This window comes from Gopherus flavomarginatus, chromosome 1 (assembly GCF_025201925.1).
Source record: "Gopherus flavomarginatus isolate rGopFla2 chromosome 1, rGopFla2.mat.asm, whole genome shotgun sequence".
NCBI classification, from domain to species: Eukaryota; Metazoa; Chordata; order Testudines; family Testudinidae; genus Gopherus; species Gopherus flavomarginatus.
In genome coordinates, this window is record NC_066617.1 from 117,914,321 (window position 1) to 117,935,919 (window position 21,599).

The 21,599-nt window shown below is 44.1% G+C and overlaps 1 protein-coding gene across 1 annotated transcript in view; it reads left to right on the plus strand.

Moving 5' to 3' along the window:
* The window catches only part of CACNA1C (calcium voltage-gated channel subunit alpha1 C), an 882,295-nt gene that overhangs the window by 105,485 nt on the left and 755,211 nt on the right, over positions 1 to 21,599 (plus strand). Inside the window, exon 2 of the mRNA XM_050920782.1 lies at positions 21,140 to 21,476. Coding sequence (XP_050776739.1) covers positions 21,140 to 21,476 — 337 coding nt within the window. The remainder of the gene's footprint in view (positions 1 to 21,139; positions 21,477 to 21,599) is intronic.

Genomic DNA, 21,599 nt, shown 5'->3' on the forward strand with positions numbered 1-21,599 from the left:
AAAATTAATGAGCCAAGAACATTATGCAGTTGCAAAAAAGGCAAATATCATTTTAGGATATACTGATGGGTGTTGTACGTAAGACATAGGAAGTAATTGTTCTACTCTACCTGGCACTGGTGTGACCTCAGTTGGAGTACTTTGTCCAGTTTTGGGCACCACGCTTTAAGAAAGATGTGAACAAACTGGAGAGTCCAGAGGAGAACAATACAAATAAGAGGTTTAGAAAACGTGACCTCTGATGAAAGTAATGGGAATGTTTAGTTTAGAGAAGAGATGATGATTGAAGGGAGGGACCATGAAAATAGTCTACAAATATGTAAAAGGCTGACAAAGAGTTTGGTGACTAATTGTTCTCCATGTCCACTGAGAAGAGTACAAGAAGTAAATGGCTTACTTTGCAGCCTGGGAGATTTAGATTAGATATTAGGAAAAACTTTCTAACTAGAAGGATAGTTAAGCTCTGGAATAGACTTTCAAGGGATGTTGTGGAATCCCCATCATTGGAGGTTTTTAAGAATAGATTTGACAAGCACTTGTCAAGAATGGTCCAGGTATACTTGTCCCTGCTTCAGTGGAGGGGGCTGGACTCACTAGATGACCTCTTCAGGTTCCTTCCCACCCTACTATATCTATAGGTGCCAAGAAGCTTCAACTTCCATTGACTTCGGTGTGAGCTGAGACCTATTAAAAAGTCATATGACTTGATCAATGATTAGCAATACTGTCTAAATAGCATTCACATAGCAATTACCCACCAACTTTTAATTGAGAGTTCTACAATCCTGGTTTGTAGCTACTGTTGCAATGTTTTTCTGTTGGTCAGGGATTTTGCATGTGCGTGCATTTATTCAGTAATGATCAATGGATCTGCTTTTGTATAAACAGGAATTTATATTTTTAGAAAGAATCTATAGAGACTGTCTCGTGCATTTGTCTGCACCTACTGAGGAAAAGGTCAGAGTGGTTGGTTAACAATGTTTGTATAGACAGCTAGTGACATAAGAACTATTTCAGGGTTATGCATTACAGCTCTCAACCTAAGATGCAAGCCAGACATTGTGTTTTTTACTCATAACATTGCTTGTGAGGGATCCTCCTTTCCTAACATCTCCCACCTTTTATCATCGTTGGACATGCTTCATTCTAGCAGACAGTTCTGCCTGTACATTTTTTTCTTTACTGCAGATGTAACCTTCTGATTCAGTGCCTAATTTAGGGCAAAAATTTGCAGAGCAGTGTCAGTGTCTGTTTTTGCATCTGGATATTACACATGCTCAATTTTCAGACTTTGAACACATTCCAAAAGGATACCAGAAAATACAAAAGTATGTCAGAGAAATGTGGGCATGTTAAGATAAACTTAAATGCTTTAAAAAATACCCAAATGATTTAATGAAGTGAAATTCTACTGTGAAAAGTGCCTCTTTAAAAATACAGTTGTCTCAATGATCCCAGATCAAATATGCACAGTTTATGAGTAAAAAAGATGTTTTTTCTATCTGCTGAAATCTAAGACTCAAGCTGATTTTTTTTTCATTCTCATGTATCAGTCAATTTTAATTCACTCATTAAATATCTGCAGGTTCAGTGAAGGGGCAATTCCAGGGAGATAGGATTTCCTCTTCCCCCTCCCAACCTGTAAAGGTCAAATCCCACACAGGTATCCGTGGAGGTGTTTTTGTGAGTTGAGAGAAAGTGGGATGATGCCACTGGGGCAACATCTATCCCACTTCTTCTAATCCAGGAGCTGCTAAGTGTTTTTCCTTTCGTCCTCTAACATGTTAAGGGAACGCTGTCAAGTTTAAAAGCACCCATATGTCTGAATATTTTACCTTCTATAATATTAATTAAAAATAAGATTAATAAAACTGAATGGAGTTAGAAAAAAGATCTGTCTTTTATTATTTGGTTAACTTTATGCATTTGACAGAACTTTGTGTATAGTCAGTTTCATTATTTTCTCTGTACAGTTAGTTTTTCCTATTGTGAGGGTCTTTTCCATAGCAGCAGAGGAGTGAAAAATACTTTAAAAACAGGAAAATGTGACTGTAAAGACAAAAAGATGAACAGAGAAACTCATGGTCCTCTTTAATACTTATTTTCTTTAACTCACTTTCCTTTTAAACTGACTGTATTTCAAGTATATAGTGCCCCCTTAATTCATTAGGAAAACCTCACTTCTTCAGATTCATTGAGTGAAAGTTACAGATGCACGCATTATATAATGACACAATGAAGAGAAGGGAGTTACCTCACAAGTGGAGAACCAGTGCTGACAGGGCCAATTTCATCAGGGTGGATGTAGTACACTCCTAATGGGCACTGGTTCTCCACTTGTGAGGTAACTCCCTTCTCTTCATGTGTCATTATATAATGCCTGCATCTGTAATTTTCATTCGATGCATCTGAAGAAGTGGTTTTTTTTACCCACAAAAGCTTATGCCCAAATAAATCTGTTAGTCTTTAAAGTGCCACCGAACTCTTTGTTGTTAACATTGACAAAAGAACAAATGGCTATAAACTGGCCATCAATAAGTTTAGGCTTGAAATTAAACATAGGTTTCTAACCATCAGAGGAGTGAAATTCTGGAACAGCCTTTGAAGGGGAGGCGTGAGGGCAAAAATCCTAACTGGCTTCAAGACTGAGCTTGATAAGTTTATGGAGGTGATGGTAAGATGAGACTGCCTACAATGGCATGTAGCTGATCTGCAACTGCTATCAGCAAATATATCTAGTGGTTGGAGATGGGACACTAGATTGGAGAGCTCTGAGTTACTACAGAGAATTCTTTCCCAGGTGTCTAGCTGCTGGGACTTGCCCACATGCTCGGGGTCTAACTGATCGCCATATTTGTAAATAGGAAGAAATTTTCTCCCAGGTCAGATTGTCAGAGACCCTTTAGGTTTTTCACACTCCTCTGCAGCATGGGGCCCAGGTCACTTGCAGGTTTAAACTAGTATAAATGGTAGATTCTCTGTAACTTGAAGTCTTTAAATCATGATTTGAGGACTTCAGTAATTCAGCCCGAGGTTAGGGGTCTGTTTCAGGAGTGGGTGAGTGAGGTTCTGTGGCCTGCAATGTGCAGGAGGTCAGACTAGATGATCATGATGGTTCCTGCTGACCTTAAAGTGTACGAGTCTAAATACATGCAGTGTTTAACCTACACCTTGGCCCATGCAGCAATCTCTTTTTTATGTTATTTATTCACTGTTTGCCTGATGCTGCTGAAAACAGGCTTCCAATCCATTTCTTGATTGAGTATCATATAGGCACCACAGTAACTGTAAATAGCTTTGTCGGATGTAGAAATCAGCAAACTTGCAGGGTCAAAATTATTTAGAGAATATATATCATCTGTAACTAAATGTTTGTCCCTGTGTTTCTTTGTGTCGGGGATGTGCAAAATTTCCATATCAGAACAACTCAACCAATATTCATTATGCAGTTTTGTAGTTAGGATTACAGGATTTTGTGGCATGGCTTTCTGTGAGGGAAAAGGAATGTCACAAAGAGACCTTTCATCTATGACATGCCTCAGTTGAAAAAACAAGTTCTAATGTGCTTTTTGCTTCGCAGAGGCTGGCCAGAAAAAGCTGCTGTTTTGCTATGCACTCGTGTGTGCACATGTACACATAGACACATCTTTCATTTTGTATAATCTATTTCAATCTTGTGTTCTTTCATAAGTGATATTCTGAGACCATTTAATAAAGTGAAGACTACTTTTAACTTCTATTGGCAGCTGGTAATAAATATTTTGACTACTTATTAAATGAAGATTATTATCCATATTACAAAATCACTGATGAAAAAAGTATATGCAGATGAATATAATCCATTCACTAATTTGTGGACCTAAGGTCTGCAAGATAGGATCAAACCAATAAAATGGACCACATCAATCCCTGGTCTCTACTGAAATCAAAGGAGTTATACCAGAGATGTATTAGGTCGATATCCCTGAGTGCTGTCTCCTGAATTTGTATATTTGATTTAGCTGGAAGATGTGAAAAAGTGCATGTAAGCAAGAAAGCTTTCTGTTAGTCTACATATGAGTATTTGTGCTTGGAGTTTGTACCAGCATGTACATGGAATACACTGTGTTCATGATGTGCAGTTCAGCACACATTAGTGCATAGATCCTGTGGTAATAGGCACACTAGAAAGTGACAGATACTGGTTTAATGTAGCATGACATGAATAACTGGTACCAATGGCAAACATTAGTCAACTCATATGCCATTTGTATTATAAATGCCTATTTGATCCAGTGTGTTCTCTGGAAGACTGCATTTATTTCAGCAGAACTGCTTTATCTGAAAGCTGCTGCTAGTTATTCCCTCAAATATAAATCTATATATCTATCTATATTGGTTCTCTCACATTTCTTCCACTACTTCCAGAGGCTTACTTGGGATGAATGCAAATTCTCTTCTTAGTAATAGGATCTTTAGGTTGCTTTGGCTGTGTAGGGAGGTGCCCTGGCTCCCTGCCGCACCTGAGAGGGATGAGCCAGAACAGGTGCCTCAGTGGGCGGAGCCACCGCCGCCTGTCCCCGCCCCCCGGAAGTCAAGGGGCGGGACAGGAAGTATAGAAGCCCATCCTCAGCGCTCAGTTGGCCGCAGTCTGCCGGAGAGGATAGATACTGGTGCCCGAGCTCCCGCTGGGCCCAGCCTGCCCCGTGATCACTACCCGGAGGAGCGCTGGCCTGAGCTTCCCTACGCCCGGTATGTAGAGGAGCTGCCTGAGCTTCCCTATGCCCGGTATCCAGAGGAGCTGCCTGAGCTTCCCTACGCCCCGTATCCAGAGGAGCTGCCTGAGCTTCCCTACGCCCGGTATCCAGAGGAGCTGCCTGAGCTTCCCTATGCCCGGTATCCAGAGGAGCGGCCTGAGCTTCCCTACACCCGGTATCTTGAGGAACCCGTGGTCTGGGACCTGCCGGACGACGCCGGTGAAGGACAGGTACCTAGAGAGGGGGAGATTTGAAGTGGCCTGGGGGAAGCCGACTCCAGTCTGGCTCCAGGGGACCCTGAACCAATGTCAGTGTGTTGCGGCCAGGATCCCCACTGACTGCAGCGAACCCTTGCTGCTGCTAGGGCCCTGGGCTGGGATGCAGTGGAGTGGGAGGGCCTGCGTCCCCCCTGCCACCCTTCTGAGGGTGGCAGACTCCCCCTCCCCCTGGCCTGAGGAGGCCTCTTGTGCTGTTTAACTTGCTGTTCAGTCCCTGCTTGAGGGTCTGGCCCTTACCTGTGTTCATTGCCCTGCCCTGAGCCAGGGCTTGGGCTTTACAGACTGCTACTGTTCACTTGATGCTCAGCCCTGCTGAAAGGCCTGAGCTTGAACTGCGTGCTGCCCCCCCTGCCCAAGGGCCTGGGCTTATGTACTGTTAACTTGTTGCTCAGCCCCTGCTGAAAGACCTGAGCCTAACTACTTGTTGCCCCGCCTTACCCAAGGGCCTGGGCTATAGACTTTGTATTCACTCAGCCCTGCTGGAAGGCCTGAGCTGTGAGCTGCTTACTCACCTGCCCCACCCAAGGGCCGGGCTTATGTACTGTGTTGCTCAGCCCTGCTGAAAGGTCTGAGCCCAAACTGCTTATAGACTTGTACTTGCTCAACCCTTGCTGAAGGGCCCTGAGCCTGAACTGCTTGTTGCCCTTATAGACCCTGCGTCAGCTTAGCCCCTGCTGAAGGGCTAGGACTCGGAATTGCTTAGAGACTATTCATTTGCTCGGCCCTGCTGAAGGGTCTGGACCCTGCACGGACTGCTGCCTGTAGGGAGGCGGCCTGGCTCCCCGCCACGCCTGAGAGGGACGAGCCCCAGCACCGGACTCTTACAGGCTACCTTTCCCCTCTTGAATGTTCACAGCTGCTGTAGTGGGTCATGGTTCAAAGAGGGGAGAGGTGTTCTTCAGCTTAGAAGTAGAAAGCTGAGCCTCAGTCATCAGCAGGAGCCTCTCTCAAGAGGCCTGGAGATGCTTGTTGAAGTTGAGGTTTTGGTTTTCTTTCTGTTGGCCAGGAAAATGGAGGTCTTTCAAAAGAAATTGGAGCTCATTATTTCCTAGGACAGGATAACCTAGAAAAATTCCTTCTCAGTGCAACTCAGTCTGGCAGTTCACAGAATCATAAAACTGGAAGGGACCTCGAGAGGTCATCTATTCCAATCCCCTGCACTCATGTCAGGGCTAAGTATTATCTAGACCATCCCTGACAGGTGTTTATCTAACCTGCTCTTAAAAATCTCCAATGATGAAGATTCCACAACATCCCTAGGCAAGTTATTCCAGTGCTTAACCACCCTGACAGGAAGTTTTTTTCTAATGTCCAACCTAAACTGCCCTTGCTGCAATGTAAGCCCATTGCTTCTTGTCCTATCTTCAGAGGTTAAGGAAAACAATTTTTCTCCCTCCTCCTTGTAACAATCTTTTATGTACTCGAAAACTGTTATGTCCCCTCTCAGTCTTCTCTTCTCCAGACTAAACAAACCCAATGTTTCCAATCTCTCCTCATAGGTCATGTTTTCTAGACCTATAATCATTTTTGTTACTCGCCTCTGGACTTTCTCCAATTTGTCTAGTTTTTTCATGAAATGTGTCCAGTTCTGAGCACCACAATACTCCAGTTAAGGCCTAATCAGCGTGGAGTAGAGCGGAAGAATTACTTCTTGCGTGTTTCTTACAACACTCCTGCTAATACACCCCAGAATGACGAGGTTTTTTTTTTTTGTTTTTGTTTTTTTTTTTTTTTTGCAGCAGTGTTAGATTGTTGACTCATATTTACCTTGTGATCCAGTATGACTCCCAGATCCCTTTCTGCAGTACTCCTTCCTAGGTACTCATTTCCCATTTTATATGTGTGCAACTGATTGTTTCTTCCTAAGTGGAGTACTTTGCATTTCTTCTTATTAAATTTCATCCTATTTACTTCAGACCATTTCTCCAGTTTGTCCAGATCATTTTGAATTTTAATCTTATCCTCCAAACCACTTGGAACCCCTCCCATCTGCACACTTTATAAATATGCTCTCTCTGTCATCATCTAAATCATTGATGAAGATATTGAACAGAACCAGACCCAGAACTGATCCCTGCAGGACTCCACTCAATACGCCCTTCCAGCTTGACTGTGAACCACTGTTAACTACTCTCTGGGAATGGTTTTCCAACCATTTATGTACCCACCTTATAGTAGCTCCATCTAGGTTATATTTCCCTAGTTTGTTTATGAGACGGTCATGCAAGACATATCAAAAGCCTTTTTAAAGTTAAGGTATTCCACATCTATCACTTCTCCCCTTTCCACAAGGCTTGTTTTCCTGTCAAAGAAAGCGATTAGGTTGCTTTGACATGATTTGTTCTTGACAAATCCATGCTGACTGTTACTTATCACTTTATTTTCTAGTAGGTGTTTGCAAATTGATGCTTAATTATTTGCTCCATTATCTTTCTGGGTACTGCAGTTAAGTCGACTGGGGTCTGTAATTCCCCAGGTTGTCCTTATTTCCCTTTTTATAGATGGGCACTCTATTTTCTCTTTTCCAGTCCTCTGGAATCTCTCCCATCTTCCAGGATTTTTCGAAGACAATTGCTAATGGTTCAGATATCTCCTCAGTCAGTTCCTTGAGTATTCTAGGATGTATTTCATCAGGCCCTCATGACTTGAAGATATCTAACTTATCTAAGTAATTTTTAACTTGTTCTTTCCCTATTTTAACATCTGATCTTGCCTCATTTTCATTGCATTCACTATGTTTGATGTCCAATCACTATTCAACTTTTTCTTGAAAACAGAAACAAAACAGTCATTTAATACTTCTGCCATTTCCACATTTTCTGTTATTGTTTTCCTCCCTCATTGAGTAACGGGCCTACCCTGTCCTTGGTCTTCCTCTTGCTTCTAATGTATTTGTAGAATGATGCAGATTCCTATGTCTTTCCTGCTATCACCATCAGACCATCAATCTTTTCCTTCCACAGACTTGTCTTGTGCTGCGGGAAGCGTCTCACTTAAAAAAAAAAAAATACCTAGCAGGTAGTTGCATTTAGCAGGTGTAGTGTTCAGCAGGCTTATTGGGAAATGTACTTCCCCTCCTGCTGTTGAATAATTCTCAGACTCTCTTTTCTAGTTAAGGCTGGTGTTCCTTGTTCTCCTTCCTGAGTTGTTGGTTGTTGTTTTTTAAACAGGGTACTGGTGTACTGAAGCCAGTTAGTGCATGGTCACAGCCGAGCCACAGAAAGGCAAATTACAAGCTAATTTGCTTTTCATGGGCCTATTGAGGCAGTGCTGATTCCCACCCTACTGGTCTTTTCAAACCAAGCTTTGATAAGATACTTATCTACTTGGTGAGAGAGAGAGGTGAGCAGGTAACCAGATTTTCAGAATGGAATTAGTCAAACTGGAGAAACAGAGGAAGAAACAGTGGAGAATGGAAAAATTCTTGATGGCGATTGGTCATCATCATCCTGCTTATTGAAGGGGGTGAGAAGAGGAATCCAGCATCTGCACTATTGCAGACTTGAACCACAGAAAGTAAATTAGCCAGTCAGCAGGACTATAATACCTTTATTGTAACTACAGGATTATGCTCTTTGTAAATAATTAATCTGAATTCTGTTAATTGAAAAACATGCTTATAGAGAGAAATGTAATCTTTAAAGGCCAGATCACCCTGAAATAGTTAACAGAAACATCTGAGGTCTATTGTAGCTCTTTCCAACACTGTTCAATTGTTTGTTTTGAAGCTTAATTTTGAAATAGAATATGTTCACTGAGAGAGACTGTGAATGTAATGTCAGATATTAATGCTGTTTAAGTTCCTATATGTGCAGTAGCACTTCAATGATGCTAATCTCTGCTTACCTATTTAAAAGGGGATATCTGTGTCTAATAATTAGATACAAACAAACAATCCTGGCAAAAGAGACTTTTGTGGGTCACACATAATTCCATAAAAGTAGTTTGTTATTGTGACTATGTCTTAGAGAATATCTTATATGTTTGATCACTCCTTGTTCTGTGACCTCTCCCTCCTGCCCCCACTAGAAGAAGGTAAATACTATAAATACAGAGAGATGATGCTGAAATAACCTTATTAATTTATGATTCCCTGGTTTTGGTGAGTATATGTTTGACCACAAAGTTCTGCAATACCTCTATGCATATCCTCCAAATTCTTTCATGTGGTTGCAGAGTTGTCACCTTTGGGAAAGCATGGGGATTAACCATCAAATCTTGCTCAGATTTTGGGGTGTTTGCAGTGAGGCCAAGACAACTGCATTGAGGCACTGTGCATCTGCATCAGCATATCAGCCCCCCTTCTCCAATGGAGTAATAGTGTCATGGAGTCCTGCATTCATGGTTGCCACAGGACTCCCCATGTGTGGAGGGGTTCTGTGTAGAAAGGAATACTTGTTTATCTTTTTTGTGAGTTGATATTCCAGGGCTTAAGGAGCCTAGAGGAATTGGGAATGTCCTCTGGTTCTCCCTCTTTCCATCCCTAGATCCTTGGATCAAAGCCCTACAGGAGTCTAGGGTTTGAGAGGAAACATGGTACTGTGGACGCAATAGATCCCAACACACATCTGGGAGGCAGGAGATCTATACACAAGGGATGTTTTATGCAGTGATTCTAAGGGGAAGATCTCTCCCAAGGTTCATTATAACGCTGATGGGTAATGTTGTTTTTGTTACAGTAGCACCTAGGAGCCCCTGTCATGGACAAGGACCCCATTGTGCTAGGTGCCGTACAAATACAGAACAAAAAGACACTCCCTGCTCCAAAGAGCTTACAATCTAAGTAGTGTTAGCAAAGTTATGAAAATTTACCATGAACAGTCAATATGTAATTTTCAAACTTAAAGATGTGACTCAGTTATATACAGCCCATGCAGATCCCTCCACCTACACTGACTTATTTTTAATATTTTCATGGTTGCAGCCTCTTTTGCTTCTTATTGGACTCTGTTCTTTCCATTAATGATGTGCAGCATAAAGAGGCTCTGTTGAAAAGAAAAAAAGCAAAGGAATCTACTCCCAACTAAAAAACAACTGGAATAAGATTTTGTGTATGTTTAATTTAAAAAAAAAGTTTAGTCTCAGATTTGGCAGAGAACTATCTCAAATCATCTATTTTTAATGTGTGATCTGGTGCTCAAAACCAATTTACAGCAAAAAGTTATTTGAATCTGCGATCTGGGCTGGCAACTTGCATCCTGAGTTTCAGCCTGCTGTGATGTTTAAAGGAGCATGTGTACAGTATAACTCTTGCTGTAGCAAAAACTAAATTTCAGGTTGCAGTTCAGGTTGCATCTGAAGAAGCGAGGTTTTTTACCCATGAAAGCTTATGCCCAAATAAATCTGTTAGTCTGTCTGTTAGGTGCCACTATACTTGTTGTTTTTATTAAAACCCCTTATTTTCACTTACGAATTTCCCAGAAATTCTCCTTTTGGGAGGAAACTTTTCAATGCTTTGTATCAGCCCAAAGGTTAATTATAAGAATGTTTGAGCTCTCTTCAGTTGTTTTTAAGAAAGCAAGGTGAGGGGAGGAAGGGAGGAGAGCGGGGGATCTACTTTACTTAGTTATTTATTTTAAATATGAAGACTAGTTTGTATTCAATCCTACAGTCCTTGGGCAAAACTCCCCAATGATATCAACTGAGACTTTAGTCTGAGTAAAGATTGCAGGATAAGGCCATGCTTTTGCATACAAATGAATCAAATTAGTTACGTTTTAGATTTTGAACTTTATAAGAAGCTAGTTTTCAATGTGCAGAATTGCTGAAGCGAAGTTTTTCCTGTAGCTACAGATTGAAGTTTAAAATCCATGGAATTGTGAGACAATACAATTATACAATTCTGTTGTTCCAGGGCATGGGCTTTTGCATATCTAGTAGAGTACTATAGTTTACAGAGCTGTAGGAAAAAAAACAATTACACAATTCCATAGTGCTGCAGCCACATTTCATTTTCTACATCAGTACAACATTAATGTTGCAAATAATAAAATGAAGTCAGGAAATGCAAAAATGACAGTTCTTATGTTAAAATTAACTTGGTCATATTGAATATACAGTAGTCACCATTTAAATCATTAAATTGTTGGCATTGGTATGACACACACCATGAATTACTTGCAAACAGCAATTGTAAAGATTTTAATGGTGATCACAATACATTATTTTGGGTGATTTTGCTGTAAAATGTGTAGTGTAATATATAGTGTGTGCAATGTGGTTAATTCACTCTGGTAGACCAATCTTAACATCCTACATTTTGACTTCATTTTAAATTTACAACCTTGATTGATATTTAATAACTGATATAGCGCATGGGTGGGTTACTTGTGGGCAGGATAGCTTGTGGCTAAGTCAGCCCTGATTACAGGTTGAGCCCCACCTGAGGGGAATCAGGGGATTCCAATGTAAAAGGCAGAAGGCAATTGCAACCAGAGGTGCGGGTGAGAGGGGAGCTGAACTGAGCCCAGCCCAGCCAGCCACAGGGTGACCAGATAGCAAGTGTGAAAAATCGGGACATGGGGGGGAGGGTAATAGAAGCCTATATAAAAAGAAGCCCCAAATATCAGGACTGTCCCTATAAAATCGGGACATTTGGTCACCCTAGCCAGCCAGCTGGGTAAAGCCTAGGAAACTAACTATTCTGTAAACACTGCAGGGAGTAGTCAGAAGGCTTCTACAGAGTCCTGAGTCAGTAGGGGAAGGCACCACCTGAGAGAACCTGGGGAGAAGCACAAATTCCAGGCTGGGGATTCTAGGAAGCAGACTGTGCTCTGCCGACTCTGGGACTGTGAGAGCTTGTGTTGTATTTTCGAAGACTTTGTGTTATTTTGGACTATGGAGTGAGAGAGACTGAACAAGGGTTGCAGCCTGGAGGGCTGCTGTGTACCAGAAGACTAAATAAATGGAACCCCTTATGGGGATTGTTTGAATTATCTTTAAATAGTGAGTTATTAAAGGGCCCTGATGAAGGAGAATTAGAGGCAGGTGGTGGCCACTGTGCTACAATGCCATGACTTTGTAACTTTACAGAAACTAAAATGTCTCTGCCCCAAAGAGTTTAGAATCTAAGTTGATGTGTTAATAAAGTGTTTTATATGTATTAATAATATTATGTAGGGCTAAAATATGTTAGCCACAAAACAGATGCACTGGACAGAGAGGAAGGGATGCCAGGGACCTCTCTGTGACCACCTGCTGGACAAGGGCAGCAGCACAAATTCTAGTGAAAGGAGTTGTAATGATGGGTGGGATCACACTGCTCACAAGGCTTTGGGAACTGTTAATCCCAGATAGTGCTATATCTCTGCCTCCTACTTTGGGGGAGGGGAAGTCAGCATTTGGCTCTTAATAGCAACCATACAGAAGAACCTGCTAATAGTAAACTAGATATAGTGAAACTTCATTTATAGTGGCGAAGTAGAATGAAATATTTAAATTTTCACTAAATTGCAGTGTGAAAATTACAATTCCAATAACAGTGACCTTCATCTTATTGTTAAATTCTGTGGGTGGGAAAACAACTTTGCTCTCAGTAAAATTCACCCCTGCCCTTCAGCAGTCCGACATGAGACCTCTGCACCATTGAACCCATAGGGTTTAGTACTGACTCTCTGAAGTAGAAGGATAAATTTTGCCCTATAAGAGAATACCTTGCAAGTTTTGGCTATGGTGCCTTTGGTACTATTTTGCCTGGTGATATCAGTGCTTTATTCCATTTTGTATAGAGCTGTGTGAGCTTTGCATGTTTGTTTTCTTTTTAGTTTAAGCCATTTCTCTAGATCAAGTCATTTGTCTGTAGATCAAGTCATTTGTCACTGCCTTTAGTTATGGAGCACAGATAGTGTCTGCAGTCTCAGAGCCTCATTAAACAGACAGACTTTTATCAGTAATCAATATTTTCAATATTTGTTAATATTAAACTGTCATTAGTGACTCATCATTTAAAATTAATTTGTGCCAAAGGACTTATTATGGGCCTCATAATTGCAGTAGAAACAAAAGACAGTGAAGCCACTAGAAGATGCATTCTTAACCAGACCAATGTATAAGTCAAAATGCATAGACTTGAGTTCATATGTTGAACCTAACTAATAAGCAGTACTAGTAGAGAAATTCCCAAATTGTAGAGAAATCTTTGTTAGAATGCAGCGGCTGTTTACTTTCATGACAGTGGGATCCAGCCAGCATGGTCAGAACACAGTAGTAATGGGTCAGTAAGCTTGCTCCTGCTGCAAAACACAGATCTTTTCCTTTCCTCTCCAATAAGTGTGTATTAAAGAGCAGCTTTATTTTGAAAATAATTGGAGTAACTTTCCAGTTTTTCTTCTTTGTAACATACTGCACCCTCATTATTAATCAGCTTTAACCCGTGGTGCCTAGCTGTGTGGTCTTCAGTTGTCTTCTTTCATATGGCGTAAAAACCGAGCAATGTGTGAGATGTCCAAATCTAGGTTGGTGGTCCAGTTGATTGCCTCAGGTGACATGAAGTGAATGGAAGAGACATCACCAGCATATGAAATTGGTTGACAAGGCATTTCATAGTTTGAAGTTTGTTTTTGAAGTCACAAATAGGATTGTGTCTTATGGAGGATGTAGTTACCTCTGCCATGTGATGTGGTTACAGTTCAGAATGGACCCTATATTCCATGAGAGTGAAAAGCTGCTGGGCTCTTTGGTTGGGTCCTTGATGAATTCTGTGTTTGGGTCATTGTGTTTGCCATCTACCTTGCTTGCCACTGATCCTTGAGATCTTGCACTGCAATCTAAAAAGAATTTGAGTTGGAATCTCAGTATGTTATTTAGGTCTTCATGTATTGGAAGATCTTTATTCCTTCTAATATCATGGGACTCCCAAAGGATTCTCATATTGCAATGAACTTGGGGTGACTTGGATGTGTGGTCTTCAGATAACAGAGAGAGAAGGAGACAAGCTCAAAATTTTTCTGCTATGGGAAGAAAACTAGAACAGCCTGATAATCTCATGGAGATGGCTGACATAAAACATCAGTTGACCTGATAATTTTCTGTCTCTGCTTTCAGTGAGAGATGTATTTTAAAATCTTACATGCTTTTTACTTAGAGAAATAGATTAGAGCAGAAGAGTGCAACAGATTAACTATACCTTTCTGTTCACTCTAATGTATGGTGGCAAACTCAGGACAATTAGCTACCAGGAGAGGGGAGATAGCCATGGAGAAACAAGGTTCAGCTGGAACAGGGGTTACCAGGGAACTAATTAGCTTCAGCTGGCCCCAGTTGCTGGGGGCCTTTTTTAACCCTCTCTGGCAGGGAAGCAGGGGGGAGGAGAGAAGTAGAGTAGCTGCCAGCGAGTAGGTGCAGCAGGACTCTGAAACTCTTCCTGCAAGGCAGATTGCAGTCTCCCCAGAGGGAGAGAGAAACTGAGCAAGGGACTGGCTGAGAAGGGGTTCAGCCAGACCCTGTGCGACCGGGAAGGGCTTTTGCTTTGCCCAAGCCTGCGGCTCCACGGTGGCAAGGGACTGAGCCAGCAGAGGAGAAGCAGGTACTTCGCCACACATGGTGCCAGGAGTGGGATGCATTAGTGAGGGAGGCTCTGTGGCAAGCCATCACAGGGCAAGGTAAACCCCCCCCCCCCCAAAATGGAGGACATAGTGAAGGCATTGATGCAGGCCACCGCGGCTCAACAAGAGGCTACCAGAGTACAAGTGGCGGCCCAGCGAGAGTCAGTACGGGTCCAACAGGAGACAAACCAGCTGCTGATGAGTCAGGCGGCCCAAGATCAAGCCACCCTGAACGAAGTAGTGAACCAGTTGAAAGCCCTGACCACAATGACACACGGGGCCCAGGGGACCCGGCTGCTATGGGCGAGCAACTATTTACAGAAGATGACAACAGATGACGATACAGAGGCATATCTCCTTGCATTCGAGAGGACGGCACTGCGGGAGACCTGGCCCCAAGACCAGTGGGCAGGTCTCCTGGCTCCATTCCTGTGTGGGGAAGCCCAGAAAGCCTACTTTGACATGACCACAGAAGCAGCTATGGATTACCCTCAGCTGAAGGCGGAAATCCTGGCGAGGGCAGGCATGACGCCAGCCATAAGGGCCCAGCGCTTCCACGAGTGGAAGTACCAGGATGACACAGCACCGAGGTCCCAGCTATTTGACTTGATACACCTTGCTCGGAAGTGGCTCCGCCCCGAGACCCAGGGGAAATCCTGGTATTGGACAGGTACATGAGGGGGTTGCCGCCGGACATACGGGGGTGGGTCCACCAAAATGATCCATCCTCTTATGACGAGCTAGTTGCTCTCATGGAGAGACACTTAGCAGCCCAGGAACTTTCTTGAACCACCTGGGAAGGAAGGCGCCAGAATCGGAGACCAGCCTCTGCACCGAGGCCCCGGTTTGCCCTAGCTCCAGGCCGGAAAATGGAGGGGAGGCAGGAGGCGGAAGAGCAGCCAGCCGTCCCGGAGAGACTGGAGGACTGAGGAAGGAAGACTCGGGGAATAAATCCCAGCAGCCCAAAAAATAGGGGGCTGCCCTGGGTGGGGTACCGATGTTAGGCCGGTGGTGAACTAGGGCATATTGCTGCCCAATGCCCTAATCTAGGAGAGCCTATGCAGTGTGAACTGGGAGATATAGGGGGACCATGCGAGCTAATAAGTCTAGTCGGGGTTGCGATGGTCCCTCATAGATACACTCGGCCCGTTAAGATGAGCGGCATAGAGACCACAGCCTTAATAGACTCGGGAAGCGCAGTCACACTGGTCTCAGAGAAGCTGGTCAGGCTGGGCCAACTATCCCAGGCCAAACGCTCAGGAATATCCTGTGTGCATGGGGATGTCAGCTATTACCCGACCATCCCCGTATGCATAGAAGTTCTCGGAAACCCCACTAAGTTAACGGTGGGAGTCGTTCCGAAACTCCCTTACCCTGTCCTTATCGGACGAGACTTCCCGGGGTTTGATGGCCTACTCCCCGGGGACAAGGGAGAAGAAAAGGAGGACCCTGTGACCCAAGGGGTGGCCCAGATAGAGGACCCTCCCCCCGCCTTCCATGAGTTTAGCCAGGATGTGTTCTTCCCACCGGGGAACTCCCGGAAGACTCGGAGGGAACGGAGGGTGGATAAAAGGAGGGGGACGAGGATCCTGACCCGGTACCTGAAGTCTACACTGGCAGGGGAAAGAAGGGACTCAGCTGACAGCGGGACTGGGTCAGCCAACTACAACCCAATTGTTGGACCTGGTTCTCCAGGGGCTGTCCCCGAGGGGGAGACGGAGGTGGACCCCCCCGAATTGGGGCAAATAGGGACTGCACGTGGGAATTTTGGTCAGGATCATGCCAATGATCCCATATACCACAACATTTTTAAGGAAGTAGTCGAGGTAAATGGGGTCCCAGTGGATGGGAGAGCCAAGGGCCCTGGGTCCTATTACATGATTAAAAGAAATCTGCTATATAGAGTAATCCGTGTCCAAGAGCAAGTCATAGAACAACTCTTGGTCCCCTGGAAGCATCAGAGAGCGGTAATGGATCTGGCCCACAGTCATCTGTTTGGGGCCCATCTAGGGATAGATAAGACTCTCGATTGGATTCTTCAGAGGTTTTTTTGGCCTGGTATGTATGCGGCCATCCAGCGATATTGTTCCTCCTGCCCGGAATGCCAAATACATGGGCCCTGACCATATTTAAGGGCCCCCCTGGTACCTCTGCCAATTATTGAGGTTCCATTTGAGCAAATAGCTATGGACATAGTAGGGCCATTGGAGAAGTCAGCCCGGGGTCATCAGTACATCCTGGTAGTATTAGATTATGCCACCGGATATCCCGAGGCCATTCTCCTATGGAATACCATGTCCAAGACCATAGCCAAAGAATTAATCCAGATATTTTCCAGAGTAGGGATACCTAAGGAGATCCTGACGGACCAAGGGACCCCCTTTGTTTCTAAACTGATGAAAGATTTGTGTACCATGCTCCACATACAGACCCTTAGAACATCGGTCTACCATCCCCAGACCGATGGCCTCGTTGAACGTTTTAATAGGACATCGAAAAACTTGTTACGGAAGATGATTAGCTGTGATGGAAAAGACTGAGATGCCCTGCTGTCTTATGCACTGTTTGCCGTACGGGAAGTTCCTCAGGCTTCCACTGGATTCTCCCCCTTCGAGCTGTTATATGGTCGACACCCCAGGGGCATACTGGACCTGGCTAAAGAAGACTGGGAAGAACAACCGATCCCGGGGAGAAACATTGTGGAACATGTGCTGCAGATGAAAGACCGAATAGCCCGAGTCACCCCCCTTGTGCGCGAACACATGGAGAAGGCCCAAGGGGCACAACGGACGTACTATAATCGTCAAGCAAGGTCCCGGAAGTTCCAGGTGGGGGACCGGGTGATGGTGCTCATACCCACAGCAGAGAGCAAGCTCCTGGCCACATGGCAGGGGCCATACGAGATAATAGAAGCTGTAGGGGAAGTCGACTATAAGGTCCGGCAGTCGGGTCGCCGGAAGCTGGAGCAGACCTACCATATAAATCTGCTGAAACCTTGGCAGGATAGAGAAGCTCCGGTAGTTGCGCTGGGGGCACCATCCCCTAAAGGCAATCAGCCCAACCTGGTGGGAATATCTCCAGAGCTGACTCCGGAACAACGATCAGAAGTGATCGGCCTGATTAAGCGCAACCAAGACGTGTTCTCGGAAAAGCCAGGCAGGACTACTGAGGTTCACCGTCACATCTTCACAGAGCCCGGAGTGAAGGTGAACGTCAAGCCATACCAGATCCCGGAGGCCTAGAGAGAGGAGATTAGGAAAGAGATCAGGAAGATGCTGGCCTTAGGAGTCATCGAAGAATCTCATAGTCAATGGTCAGTCCCATGGTTTTAGTGCCCAAGCCAGACGACAGTATGAGGTTCTGCAACGACTTCCGCAAGCTGAACGAGGTGTCCCGATTTGACGCATACCCTATACCCAGGATAGATGAGCTGATTGACAGACTGGGAAAGGCGCAATTTATGTCTACCCTTGGTCTTGCCAAGGGCTATTGGCAGATCCCCCTGGCTAAGTCAACAAGGAGAAGACGGCCTTTGCAACCCCAGAAGGACTATAGCAGTACAATGTTCTCCCCTTTGAGTTGCATGGGGCCCCCGCTACTTTCCAACGGCTAATGGGCAAACTGTTACGATCCCATCGGGAGTACGCGGCTGCCTATCTTGATGACGTCATCGTATATAGCCCCGACTGGGAGACGCACCTAGGGAAGGTAGAAGCAGTCCTAGACACCCTGCAAAGGGCAGGACTGACTGCAAATCCCTCCAAATGTACCTTGGGTATATAGTGGGGAGGGGCGTGGTGAAGCCCCAACTCAACAAATTAGAAGCTATACAGAAGTGGCCCCGACCACTCCGCAAAAAACAGGTCAGAGCATTCCTGGGACTAGTGGGGTACTATAGGTGGTTCATTCCACACTTCGCCACCAGGGCATGCCTGTTAACGGACCTGACCAGAGCTCGAGGCCCAGACATAGTAAAATGGTCTGCTGTGGCCAAAGCCACTTTTGCAGATCTGCGGACAGCCCTCTGCACAGACCCCGTACTAGTAGCCCCAGATTGTGGGGGAGGAGTTTATCCTACAGACGCCTCAGAAATAGGGCTGGGGGCGGTGCTTTCACAAATGGTTGGAGATGACGAACACCCCGTCCTCTTCCTCAGTAGGAAGCTCCTACCTAGGGAACGGAAGTACGCCATAGTGGAGAAGGAATGCCTGGCAGTAAAATAGGCCATAGAAAGCCTCTGCTACTAACTACTGGGACGGAGGTTTACCCTGGTCACAGACCATGCCCCTTTGCAGTGGATGCACCAAAACAAGGACAAGAATGCGAGGGTAACAAGATGGTTTCTATCGCTTCAACCCTTCCACTTCACAGTCCGACACAGGTCTGGAACCCAACATGGTAATGCGGATGGCCTGTTGAGGGTGCACTGCTTTCCGACCCAAGTAGCCCAACCCTGTAGCGTTGAGCGGGGAGGGGAGGGGGGAGGATATGTGGCAAACTCAGGACAATTAGCTACCAGGAGAGGGGAGATAGCCACGGAGAAACAAGGCTCAGCTGGAACAGGGTTTACCAGGGAACTAATTAGCTTCAGCTGGCCCCAATTGCTGGGGGCCTTTTTTAACCCTCTCTGGCAGGGAAGCAGGGGGGAGGAGAGAAGTAGAGTAGCTGCCAGTGAGTAGGTGCAGCAGGACTCTGAAACTCTTCCTGCAAGGCAGATTGCAGTCTCCCCAGAGGGAGAGAAAAACTGAGCAAGGGACTGGCTGAGAAGGGGTTCGGCCAGACCCTGTGCGACCGGGAAGGGCTTTTGCTTTGCCCAAGCCTGCGGCTCCACGGCGGCAAGGGACTGAGCCAGCAGAGGAGAAGCAGGTACTTCGCCACAGTATTTATAATGCAGCTATTGCTGTGGCATCTTGAAACTATACAGACAATTTGAAATCAACAATTACAGAAGATTTAAAAAACATAGATTCCCAAGCAACTTGCTAACTTCCCTCCCCAACTTTTAATCATCTCTCAGAATGTATTCTATGGATAGGAGGCACTAGGTTGCCTTCTTCTGGTCCCTTTTGTTTCCCTTGTACAGGAACTCAGTTGGTCTGCCTGCTTAAATATCACTGGATTTCTTTATTAATCCTCCTTAAAGCAGAACACAGCCAATGTTAGGTAATGAGCTAGCTCTGCTATGTAAGATGATCTTACTCCTTCCTCTGGTTTCTCTCCTTCAGCTCCCCTTTGCGAGTATGCCTTTCTGAAAAGCAGCAGCACCTGTTCAGAGGTGAAGGGAACTGCTTTCTCTCAAGAGTAGCCAGTGTTCTCACAAGTTGAATCATTTATTTATGTGCTGTGAAGGAGTAATTATAATTGGTTCAAATTTACACTGCTACAGGACATTCCAGCTTCCTAACATAATCATCAATTTCCCAAAACATGGGCTACTGCCTGGTTCACAAATAAAAACATCTAATAGAATTTCTAGGCTTTCCTTTTGGGCACATGCATATGTGTAGTTCACAGCCAGAATTTGGCTCATTGTTTACGTATCACAAAAGGGTGTGCCTAAACAAAAGCTCATGTGCCATTTCATCTTACAGTTAGGTCATCTTGCTAAAGATTTGGGGCATCAGAATTTTAATGATAGCAGACAGATGTCATAAACATAGTAATTTGAGTCTGAATATGTGAATAAGAGTTTGCATTATTTCAATACAGGATCAAGGAGAAGTGTCTGAAAACTCTTAGTAAAAAAACAAATGTGTTCAATAAGGGTAAAGAGTACTTAAAATTTATTGGCTGAGATAATTTCTTTTAACAATAACTTTTTTTTGTTAGTTTGTTTAAATGTGACAGTCTCTCTTTAAAATACAAGCATCAGAAATAATGTTTAAAAGACTCCAGTTCATGACACCAATGCAACATACTCTCAGGAATGAATTCACAAAAGGAATTTTAAAGCTATGTTTTTATTTTTGGTTTCTGTTTTTACATTTTCTCTTTTCCTGAGTTTTTGTTAAACTCCTGAAAGTTTTTGTTTTTTTTTGTTTTTTTTTTATATTAGCTATGATGTCAGTTGCCTGTGCTGTTGAAAAGAACAGAAGTCCCCTTTACCCCTATGCACACGTCTGGTCAAGCTGTCTCTCTTTTTGTGTGTGCATGTGCCTCATTTTGGGTCATTCTACAGATTCACATGTATGACATTCATCTATTTAGTCTTGAAAGAGTGCATTTATGATCTTAATGAACTTTCAAACTACTGAACTTGGCTAAATGAGTGGGAGAAGAGGGGAAAGGTGGACATTTTCTTTTAACATTGAATGCCTGGTGATTGTATTGATTGAAGGTTGTAAACAACTCCATGTCCATGGATTTTTATGTGAGAGTATTTCAAGGCGATTGACACTGCAGAATAGTATTCCCATAAAATGAAGAAGTTGAACTGAAGGGAAGAGTTTTTGTTAACTGTATATTACTCTATGCTTACTCAACCTGAAATCTTTATTTTACTGAAGCTTAAGCTCTTTCAAAGTAATGTTTCTTCTTCCTGTTAATACAGGTTAATATATTTCTCTTTGTTTTTCATTCCTAGGTTCCAACTATGGGAGTCCCCGTCCAGTTCATGCCAACATGAATGCCAACGCAGCTGCAGGGCTTGCCCCAGAGCATATCCCTACTCCAGGGGCAGCTCTGTCCTGGCAGGCTGCTATCGATGCTGCCAGGCAGGCCAAATTGATGGGTAGTGCTGGCAATGCAACAATATCCACAGCGAGCTCCACGCAGAGGAAACGACAGCAGTATGGGAAACAGAAAAAACAGGGTACAACCACAGCTACACGTCCTCCCCGGGCATTGCTGTGTTTAACACTGAAAAATCCCATCCGGAGGGCATGCATCAGCATCGTTGAATGGAAATATCCTTTTTCGGTGTAGTCACATAGAAACCAGCAAGTTGTTACTGTGCATTAGGCACAGTGCATAAATATGAATAAATAAATACATTAGGCTGATGGGCACCTCTGGGAATCTAAAGTGGATGAGTATTCTCTGAT